The sequence below is a fragment of the Phymastichus coffea genome, unplaced genomic scaffold, assembly GCF_024137745.1.
Source record: "Phymastichus coffea isolate CEN01 unplaced genomic scaffold, Cenicafe_Pcof_1.1 PCOF00111, whole genome shotgun sequence".
NCBI classification, from domain to species: Eukaryota; Metazoa; Arthropoda; class Insecta; order Hymenoptera; family Eulophidae; genus Phymastichus; species Phymastichus coffea.
In genome coordinates this window covers 17,185-27,850 of record NW_026706922.1, presented here as the reverse complement: position 1 = coordinate 27,850, position 10,666 = coordinate 17,185, and the positions used below count along the sequence as shown (strand labels likewise).

General features: G+C 45.8%; 2 protein-coding genes across 3 annotated transcripts; both read right to left on the bottom strand.

The window, feature by feature from the left end:
• Positions 1 to 161: 161 nt before the first annotated feature.
• LOC131670483 (LHFPL tetraspan subfamily member 3 protein) lies at positions 162 to 5,528 on the bottom strand. Of its 2 annotated transcripts, none has more exons than XM_058946112.1 (6): positions 5,012 to 5,528; positions 4,512 to 4,772; positions 3,758 to 3,952; positions 2,317 to 2,404; positions 1,573 to 1,727; positions 162 to 904 (listed from the first exon to the last, which is right to left on the bottom strand). In XM_058946112.1, the coding sequence occupies exons 2-6, from the start codon at positions 4,726 to 4,728 to the stop codon at positions 672 to 674; spliced, it is 888 nt and encodes a 295-aa protein (XP_058802095.1). In that variant the 5' UTR covers positions 4,729 to 4,772; positions 5,012 to 5,528; the 3' UTR covers positions 162 to 671. The 2 variants fall into 2 exon arrangements, with proteins under 2 accessions (XP_058802095.1, XP_058802094.1); XM_058946111.1 differs by having other exon boundaries at positions 165 to 904; positions 5,016 to 5,527.
• A 1,186-nt stretch (positions 5,529 to 6,714) lies between these two features.
• Positions 6,715 to 10,634, bottom strand: LOC131670522 (dnaJ homolog subfamily C member 10-like). The gene is made up of 12 exons (XM_058946184.1): positions 10,428 to 10,634; positions 10,063 to 10,222; positions 9,781 to 9,997; positions 9,498 to 9,709; positions 9,195 to 9,419; positions 8,900 to 9,109; positions 8,702 to 8,828; positions 8,414 to 8,632; positions 8,069 to 8,341; positions 7,720 to 7,999; positions 7,442 to 7,640; positions 6,715 to 7,353 (listed from the first exon to the last, which is right to left on the bottom strand). Coding segments are annotated over exons 1-12 (2,343 nt in total). The 5' UTR covers positions 10,430 to 10,634; the 3' UTR covers positions 6,715 to 7,134.
• Positions 10,635 to 10,666: the final 32 nt, after the last annotated feature.

Sequence of the window (10,666 nt, the reverse complement as noted above, 5' to 3'; positions counted from 1 at the left end):
TAGCCACGGTCGGTAAAAGCTGCGATCGACAACGAAGAGCCCTGCTATTGATAAAACGACTGGAAATGTGAGCTCGAAGAAATAAAGCAGACTTTCTCCTATAAAATCGTGATTTTTATTGGTTTAATTTAAAAAAAAATGTTACATGCGTGTTTAGTAAACATTAAACTATAGATATGGAACAATATTGCAATGTATAAAGCTTGCGCAATGAGAAGTACAAAAACTGGGATTATTATTTCAAGTGTGTAAACAGCAATTACGTTGACGGAATCGTCCCTCAAGCGCGCGAACAAGTAACAATTATTTCACACTTTGTTGCTCATAAAAAAAACACTTTCGCACACATACCATAAATTGAGTACTTTAAGAACTTATTCATAATAAAATATCTTACAAAAACGAAAAAATAGAACTTGAAGCTCGATCTTGCATCGTAGAAAACTCTTTCGTCGCTCAGCAGAATCGACCGTAAGTAACGTGCTTTATATCGACGAAATCCATGCTCTTCGACGATTTCCCGTATACTAACACCAAATACTTTGTTTCAGATGTCATCTCAATGGAAGATTAAAAGGTATGGCAACGTCTCCTCGAATCGTTGGTAGTGTTCGGAGGCTGTCCGAAACTCGGGCGAGCGTAGGCAGTGTCAACAAGATTATTTGGCTGGTTCACAGCTGGAAGTTGTGATGCGAGTGGTTGAGGGTGTTGGTGGAGATGGCGTGGACTGGATGCGACTGGGACGCGGCGAAGAGACTGTGGTGAGAGTGCGATTTGGCTCGCGACAGCTCGCTGTAACGGTCTTGGTCCGGCGGCGCGACCAGCAGAACTGGCCTCAGCGACAGCGACTTCCTCGAACCTGCCACGCTTTGAGCTTCGTTCACGTACGCTGCGTTCACCTCACCTGCAAACATCGATTGCCGCCCCGTCACAACGCGAATTCGACTTTTCTTTTTTCCGTCTCGCTGGCGCTTTCATCGAACGAACAGATGGTCACGGTGGTAGCCAGCCACTTTCCGTATAACTTGTAACGATTACTTGATCGGGCAACGCTAATCTACGACTGCATTTACGAAAGACCACGTCGAATTGCAGTTATGTCACGTTTAGATTAAAGAAAGTCTTATCAAGAGCGATATGTTTGCTTGGCATGACTGAGAAATGAATCACACCTAAATTGAAACGGTAGCGTGATTAATTACCGCATATGCATGCCTTTCACTTCGATCGTCGCGTCGGAAACGGTTTGACGTGATAATTTCCACGGCAAGTTGATTTGACTTAATTTTTGTTTATTTGAAAAAAGACGAGTTACTTGCCAAACGAATTATGAAACGAACCAACGTCAAGACTTTTCTCTATCTCTCTATGTCGTTCACCGAAACGTCTGCCCGTGAAAGCAAGCCGAGAGCATGCAAAAGAAACGTCAGTTTTCTCTTTCGTTCGTCGAAGTGTCAGTTGAGGAGCGGCAGCGGAGCGTTTTCGATCGCGCGACAAATGAGACGAACGGCACGGCTGACCTGCGAGACGAGACGAAGCAAGGCCTTCTGGCGCGCTCGAGCTTATGCCTACCTTTGTAGAGCGAGCCGTTGTTGAAAGGCTCGGGCTGCAGCTTGACGTGTCTCGAGGCCAAAATAAAGGCGAGCGCCGCCAAGGTTGCCGCGTCCAATGCTGCTATCGACGCCAGTGGTATTGCCCACCTGATCGCACAGGCCCCTGGGTTGTACCTGCGCCAAACGAGCGTGCGCGTGTCATTTAGTTCACCGGCGGTTCCAGCTGTTGCGCAATTGCATCGCTTAAATTTAGAAAGTGAGATTGATCGATGCCGAGGCGCGCGCTTATTGCTTTTTTCCGCGCTTGGCGGCTTTCGTTTTTTCATGTGTTTCATTTCGGCTCGGTGCACTTCGTCGCGCGCTCCTGCTCTTGCAAATGGCAAAATCTTTTTCTCTTTTTCTTCTCGATTGTCCAACGAAAAAGTCAATGCGAGATGCTCCAATTTTATAAATGGTAACGATTATGAATTATCGTCGTAATAAAGCGGAGATCACTTTCTTGTATATATGTATACACTGCGCGCTGACTGCATAAAGTTGTCGATGTAGAAAGCTAATAAATCGCAAGAATTATTTGGTCGATCGCTCAAGAAAGTTAAAACCCAAAGAAAACCAATTACTAAATTCATGTCCCGAGCATTAAATCTAGCAAAGGTTGTTGACGCGGCACGCTACTTTTCTCCAGCTGGCGCAGCGCTATAATTAATACGGGGCTCTCGACGCGATAAATTAATAAGAGCGCGAGCGCGAATTCAATCGTTACCTCGTGGCAGCAGCTCCGCAGATGGCGCGCACCAGAGGCGAGTCCCATCCGAGCGGGTAGACGCACACGCCGACTCCCATGCAGACAGCTGGAAAAGAGAGAGGCAGAGAGAAGAGATGAGAGAGCCGGCCGTCTGTCGGCGCACGCGTACGCGCGCGTGCCAAAGGTATGTAGGCGAGGTCGCCAGTGAAAGGTACCGGTTAGATAAAGCGCCGATACTTTTCTAACTGTATTACCGCCGGGAGCCGGGAGCCGGGAGCCGGCGCGCCGTCCGTTCCTCGAGCCAGAGGCCCGCGTCGTTTTCCGAAACGGCGCCCCCTGTCGAATTTCGTCCAATTAGTCGCCGACGGACGGCCGACTCGGCGGCGATCCCACATACCGCCGGGAGAGGCTGGCTCTCCCACCGATTTTCCCATGCGAACGCCGATCGCTGCTCCCCATTCGGAACAATGCGCGCGCGCGCGCGCGCCCAACTTTCACTCTCGCCCGTTCTCCGATGCAAACTAGACGTTCGGCGAATCAGAGCGCGAGATGTATTTTGTCCGCGAGCCGCGCACGTCCATGAATTTGGAATGGTCCGCGAGACTGGAAAGCACGCAGAGCGAGGATGGCCGATTGATTCACGGCAATAACGAGGCGTCGCCTCGGCGCGGAACGAAGGAAGGCAACCTACCGCGAAGCGACGACGACGCGGCCCGCGGGTAACGGTTCATTCCGTATTGCTCGCCGAGGAGCGCCGGCGGAGATGCGCGCCCGTCTCTCCCGTGCGCTCGTCGAGCGCGAAAACTCGCCCGCCACCGTCATCCTCGTTCTCACGGCCTCGATCCCGAGGACCGTGCGCGCCCCGAAAATCGCACGCGCGAAAAATTGGCGCGCGATCGGGCGCGCGACGCGCGTCCGTGGATCGCAGCCGCAACGGGAAATCAGCCGTTAATCGCACCGCCGTCTCGCGTCTCCTCGCGCGAGCGGCGATGCCCGCGCCGGCGCCCCCCGCCGGAACTCTGCCGTCGCGCTGCCGGCAATCGTCGATCACGGACCGACGATTCGGGCGACGCGCGGAGAACCATTTACATCGGCCCGCTGCAGCGATGCTTGCTCCGGCGAACGACCACGGATCGCGCGCGGCGACGTTCCCTCGGCGCCGAGAGCATCGTCGTGCTCGCCAAAGCCGAGCGCCGCGTTTTGCAAAATTCCAGCCGCGCGCAGTAAAACATAATTGCTCGTCTCCGACAATTCATTAGGCGGTTATAAAATTGCCGGCGTAAGTTGCGAGTTGAGCAATCGAGTGGCCGACAGAGAAGAAAACGCTGCCGCGCAACTCGTCGGAAAAATGACTATAATCGGCTTGTCATTTGGTCGCGCTGTCGCGCAACGCGCTCATCCAGCTCTTTCCTCGCGTGGCGTCGACTCGGCCGCCGAGACAGCTGGCTTTTTCACCTACCGGAAACCACCTGCATCCATCCGCAGACATAGAAGACGGTCGTGCTCTGGCAGAAGAAGAACAGCGTCATGGTGAGAATCGACGCGAGAGCGATGATCACGGCGATGCCCACCAGGATCGTGCTCGCTCTGAACGGCACGCTGGCGATCGACGACAGCTCGTCCAAGCGACCCACGCACTCCTCGACCAGTTCACCTGCCGATGCAAAGTTTCGCGTGAGGCGCGTGCAACTTTCTAATGCATCTCAAACGATAGACGCATTTCTTTTCCCGGCGAAATTTCCAAATGACGACCATTCCAGCGCCAGCGCCGGCTTGCTTTCGTAACGAGAGTAAAAGCGCGCCGCGCTCGGACAATGCAATTATGCGGCAAGTTAAGTGTCCGAATGCTTCCACGTCGAAAGCCCATTTGTCATTTTCGTACCGCTTGCCGAAAAGTCAGTTTTCTTTATTCTTTTGCGTTTCTAAAAAGTAGCGCGGAATCGAAGTCGAAGCACTCGACGCTCGACGACGCGTAAACTCGATCCGCGCGAGGAGACAGTCGCGCGTAAAAAAATGTATGAAACATGTATGCGACTAAAGTCTCAAACATTGGCGATATAAATCGCAAATTAAATAAGGAGCCTCTTACAGACGCAGATACAAAGTGCAACGCGCACACGCGTCTATTTGGAATGCTGTCCCCGCGGAAAACAAGAGAAAAGTTGAACGCCCTCGTTTCTCTCTGGTCGGTTTATTTTGGAAATACACTTTACCGGTGCCACCGAAGCTGCACCTCATCCAGAGGCCAAATCTGCCGGGGTTCTCGTGCTCGAGGTCGCCCAACCACTCGGGCGTGATGAATGCGACCACGCCGATGATCGCGTAGCAGATGGTGAAGATCGCCCATAAAACCCCGATCGCCTTGCTGTTGCGGATGTAGTTGGTCGCGTACATGTGCGACGACTCCACGTACTCCACTTTCGAGCCCATTTTCTCGTCCCTCGTCCTCTCTTTGGAGCCTGCTCGCCTGTTTCCTGCGCGCACAGAAGCAGCGATTCGTTGACAACGATGAGCGCATGTCGAGCGCGCCAACGTCCATTACGAAATGGTCACGCCGCCCGATAAAAGGATCGAACTCGCGACGTTATCGCCTGGACAACTTTCGCCCGAGCGTACGGGCGTTTTGCCTTTCCTCGGGGTTGCCGCGCACCTGGCCGCTTCCGTCCACTCTCGCGACGAAAACGGCAGATTGCACTTGGCCCACCTTACTTACCCACCTGTTGGAATGCGTCGATACCGAGGAGGCCTACTGCCGTCCGTCCATCGTTCGCGTGCGAGTCAGCCAGTGTTCATCTCGCCACTGCGAGACACCAACGAGGCTTCTTCTTTCGTCTCCCCCCCGACCCGGACCGATCTATTTCCGCGACGGAGGCACACAATTTTCGGAGCAGCGCGGCTGCAGCGACTGAACGATGCCGTGCGCGCTGGCAAAATGGCGTTGAGGCTCAATAAGCCGTAGCGGCGTATAGTCTCCCCAGGTGTGCCGCGCGTCGCTGCCTTAAGGAGGTGGAGGAGGAAAGAAGGAGACGGCAGAGAAAGGAACGAGGGAGCGCAACAGGCGGCCGAAGCCACTGCTGCCGAGCGCGCGATACTCGTTTCTCCTCCTCCTTTGTTTTTCTTCACTCGTACGCACGTGTTTTCCAGCTACATCGCGTAGTTTTCGGAATATAACGGGCTTACACAGCGGAAATCCGCTTCGGCGTTTCATCGGCATTTACCAATGGAGTGTTCACCGCCACTATCAACGACCGACCGTGTAAGACGATTAATAAACTTCGCCTTTGATTCGAAACGACGCTAGCAAATGCTTTTCCGAAGTCGTTCGCGGGTAGGATCATTGTGCCCGAAAACACAGGTAAACACTGCAGCGCACGAGGCAGCTATGCCGAACAGAATGTAACCGCAGCAAGCTCAGCGGCTGCTCCTCTAGTTTGCTCGCGACGCCAGCAGCGGACGCTACGGGATAAAAAACTGCACCTCCGTTCCTGAATTCATCTGCTCCCAAAATTCAGAGCTCGCTTTTTGGCCGCAAGCATTGTCTTTCAAACTCTCTCTCTCTCTCTCTCTCTCTCTCTCTTCCTCACCCCAGCGCCTAAACGAAGGCGTCTTCGCGTTGGCACGTTTGTCGTTAAGTATTGTCTTTGCGCAACTCCTTGGGTAGCTGGAATACCGTTTGATCACCGATAATTAGACCAGGCAACAAGGCTAAGTGTCTTTTTCTGTCTACCTGTGAATTTCTAGATGCAGAAGTCTAAATGTAACACAAACTTACGTCGACGCTATTGCTACTAGCAATCGGCAGTGCGTCGCACTGGCGTAGCTGACTCATGTCGCGTTAGTCACGATCGTGATTGTCATCTCTCCTTTCGAATTTTCAAAAGCTGCTGAGTTGCGCATAATTAATGAACGTAAAACTGACACGATATCGAGTTGAAGATGCTATATAAAGCCGTCGTATCTCCAACAATCGTTGCAAGTGTACTTTCTGTACTTCCTTTTTCGAAATCTTACAGTCGTTCGACGTAGTGTCAATCTGTCACTGTCATCATCATTTTTCAACAACGCGCAATCCTGCCGTGAAACTCCATAAAGTAACGTTACCAATATTCGAAAATCTAAAAAAAAAAACCTTCTCGTAATTATGACACAACGAAAATATGTGCACGCACGAAAGAAAAGCCAATTAGCTTGACGAAAGAGGCAATTATCGGGTGTGTGCACACGGACGGGCCGCTCTCGATTTCCACGCGTGACTCTTTGGCCGACTGCTCGCGTTGCAATACGTAAGCTCGCTCTGCAATTTCCCTTTGTAGAACGCGAGCTAAGCCCTGACGTCACGGCGACTCGTGCAATCGTCGCGTCTGCTGAAAGGAAGTGGGTGAAATTAGAGCCGCTCTCTTGTTCATATTTTCGTTTGGAAGTAAGACATTTATTTTGGCGTTGGTTCAGTTAAACTCATAACCGATAGAAAATAACAGAAATAGTAAAAAGAAAATCATTGCATTAATATCACTGGAGATGGGATTCGATTTTAACAACTTTAGAACCAATACCAAAGGAATGTAACATAGTCTTAGAAATAAATCTTAAAATTGATTAATCGTTGATCGGTAATTTGATCAATTGAAACATCTCTCCTAAGTGAATTTTAGTAGTACTGATTAACTACAATTCCAGTAAAAACACCGATAGAGACGTGCACGCTACATGCGAAACTTTCCATTCCGAGTAAGATATGCAGATACAACTGTCACACACTTATCTCGTACGTAAATTCATCTAGTTTGGCCGACAATTCCGTTGCGTTGATACTCGCTTAAGGCACCTAAGTTAGCTTTAGAGTTCGTCTCTCACTTTTGGCAGTAACTTTAGCACCTCGTTTTTTATTTCTTCGGATGTTGAGCCTTGTATTCTCATTCCACCCGCTAGACTATAACGCGTTTTCTTTGTTGTATAGAGTTTCATTGTAGGATAAGATCTTATTCCAGCCTGACCGCACCAGTATTGGTAGTAGTCACAATTAATCCTTGCCAATCGAACTTTTCGTTTGAGTAACTACAATGAAACAGTTAATTTTCAAATTAATGTCGTTAATTTTCTATTCGCCTATCATTTGTCGTGAAAGTAATCGTTTATCATTCACCTGTGCAGCTATCGCATAATGAGGTTCCAAAGCTACACAATGTCCACACCATGGAGCGAAATAGTCTACTAATACCACGTCATCAGTCTTGAGTACTTCCTTCTCTAAATTTTTGTCATTCAATTCTTCTACTTGCACTGGTAAAAATTGCACGATCCATCTCAATAAAGAATTAGCGTCGCGTTGACCATTGTACATTCTAGAAATAAAAAAAACTGTTTCATTAACAATTCTTTTCAATTATTTTGTAATAATTAATAGATAAAATTGTTACTTACGCCACCGAATTGAATCCTTCGCTACCGATTGGAAACAGCCTAATAGTTGGATAACTGCGAACGGCTTGCGACTGGCATATCGATTGTTCCGCTTGACAGTCCACACTGGCAATTGTAACGAACGAAGACAAGGGTTTCAATGCTTTTGCAACGGCAGTCCATTCCGGAGCTAATTGCTGACACGGACCGCACCATGGAACAAAGTAATCTACGACCCATAGATACTTGGCTCTTTTTTTCCCTAATTTCTTGTGGAAGTTTTCGGAAGTTAAGTGGAAAACTGCAAATAATTCGAATCAATTGATCTCATTTGAGTCAGTGGCTTTGCAGCGTAAATTATTTTGCTTACCCGTTGGATTCATGGCTTCATTGATGAAATCAACGATGTGCGCTGCTGTTTTTTGAGTTGCATAATGAATGGTGCTACTTCCATTGACAAGCATCGCAGTGGGATACGATCGGATGTTGTATTGCCTACAAATTTCAACATGGGCTGTACAATCAATGGTGCCAAAGTGCAGCACTGATGAGTCAAATTCTAAAGATGCTTTCCGAACTTCTGGGAGGAATTTCATACAAGGTGGACACCATGGAGCATACCAATCCAAGAACCAAACTTCGCCTGCATATTTTTAAATTTTATTGAAAATCTTGTTTATAATTTCACATAACGAAATGAAATCATAGTGCATACCAGTATGTTTGCCAAGAATGTCGTGTATTTGTCTAGCAGACAAAGCCCATACATTTTGAGCTTTTAAACTGTTTTTGGCAAAATTGGCAACATCATTCATTGTATTTTTTCCATGACTTATTTCGAACGCCCCTCCAGGTTTCAAAACTCCCCAAGTTGGATAATGATTAATATTCAAACTTTTGCATAAGGTCGTGTATCTTCCACAATTAATTTTAGCTGAAATATAAAGGAAAATTCAATGAAAATGGTTGATGATGGTGCGTCACATAACTTTGCCATTCTTACCTAAATTAACGTCTTTTAACATAGTTGGTAACTGCTTCAACAAAACATCAAATTCAGTAGCATGACCAACGTAAAAACATAACAGCCATCCGTCTGACGATTTTGTTTTTAAATTATCCAAAATATCCTAAAATTAAAAAAACAACACTCAATATCCGAAGTATAAATGAAATTATGCAAAAGTGTTTTAGAAATTACCTCAAAATCATCATCATTAATATCTTGAGGTTCAGGCAATTGCTCTAACACTTTTTTAACTACGTCTTCCACTTCCAAAATATCATCAAACAATACTGGTTTGAAATTCGGGTCATTATTTAGTGGCAAATATACTACTCCCGTTGTGTCAGAAAGTATATTACCACAATCTTTTTTACATTCAAAAACGTTGACATCTACCATTTTATCCTGAAATAAAAATCAGTTTTTTTTATACACACTGAAATGCTATAGAATATAAAATAACAATGATTTGAAGAATCATATAACATACAAATATTGCAGCAATCCTCAGTCTCTCTTCATTAGTAAAACAATAACGATTTTGGCCACATACAAAAATTAACGTCGGTTTGTCATTTGAAATTTTACCTTTAATCAAGGAGTTCCAAATTGATTTGCTTATTTCATGAATATCTGCATCAATTCTATCCAAGACAAACTTCATTATAGCATCATAGGATTTATCATTGTTATATTTCATTCCTTGTTTGGAATTCTGCAAAACAATATGTATCAGTCAATAAATTTTATTAATTAATATTCTAAATTCTAAACAAATTAAAAAAAGTCTCACAGGTTGATAGTATAATAAAGTAGGATATGATTGAATTCCAACTTGACTACACAAATGCCAATCATCCTCACAATTTACTGCACCAACTCGAATAACACCTTCAAGATCTTTGGCAACTTTTCTCCACACTGGAGCTAAATGATGGCAGTGACTACACTGTGGTGAGTAAAAATTGACAAACCACATTTTTTCAGACTCAGTGACACTGTCAACTAAAATTACCAATCAATTGAATCACATGAGAAATAAAAATGAAAGTTTGAAGTTTGATAAGCTATCTTACAGTAATCATTTCTATTTAATGTGACTATCTGAGGATCATCATCGTAGATTCCAAAATTAGTCTGATAATATGAATAGGAGTGATAATTGCTACGCCTCTTTGATTCATCAAGTCCTTCCTCTCCATATAAATCATACTTTTTCCTCAGATCAGGATCTTTCAATACCTCATAAGCTGTTGTCAACTTGATAAATTTGGCATGAGCATCTGGGTCATCCTAAAAAGTCAATTATTCATTAATTCTCTTATTTACAAAGTTCAAATTCAAATCCAGTTACTCACAGTTTTCTTATCTGGATGTTCTGTAATTGCCAGTTTCTTAAATGCTTTTCTTATATCTCGTTGATCAGCTGTTCTATCCACTCCCAAAAGTTTATAATAATCGTCAGCCCACGACAAGGAGAGGAATATCAAAAAGGTTAGAAAGATAATTGTGCTACGCCTGAAAGAACACAAATATGACAGCTACACTTAGTGTTTTAACAGCTGATTCTAGATTAACAACTGCTGTTAGTATAATACAAAAAAAACAATATAAAACTAACGTTGAATTGTACAAACATAACACTCTCAATCATTCTGTCAAAAACGATACTATAAAAAAAAAAAAATAAACAGCGACACAAAAAAAACCTGAGTGTACTCACATTTTTGCCAAAAGTTTCGTGCAGTTCGAAGTAGCCACGGAAAAGTACTGGACTTATTACAGAAGTTGTTTTATCGGAACATATTACGAACTCCCAGCGAATTTTATCTGATGTCAGCTTCCATAAGCCTCCCACATACGAACGGAGATAAGCCTTAGCGGTCCATACCGTATTTGGAGCAACTTCCCACGCCAGCAGTGCAGCGCAGCGAAACAACAGCTAGTAACCTAAACATAACC

Coding starts and splice junctions, on each gene's coding strand:
- LOC131670483 (XM_058946112.1), bottom strand. CDS start 4,728: ATGGGCTCGAAAGTGGAGTACGTGGAGTCGTCGCACATGTACGCGACC. Junction 3,953..4,511: donor GTGCAGCTTCGGTGGCACCG/GTAAAGTGTATT, acceptor TTGCATCGGCAG/GTGAACTGGTCGAGGAGTGC. Junction 2,405..3,757: donor ATGGATGCAGGTGGTTTCCG/GTAGGTGAAAAA, acceptor TCTCTTTTCCAG/CTGTCTGCATGGGAGTCGGC.
- LOC131670522 (XM_058946184.1), bottom strand. Junction 9,710..9,780: donor ATTAAATAGAAATGATTACT/GTAAGATAGCTT, acceptor TGGTAATTTTAG/TTGACAGTGTCACTGAGTCT. Junction 8,633..8,701: donor GTTAAAAGACGTTAATTTAG/GTAAGAATGGCA, acceptor TTTATATTTCAG/CTAAAATTAATTGTGGAAGA.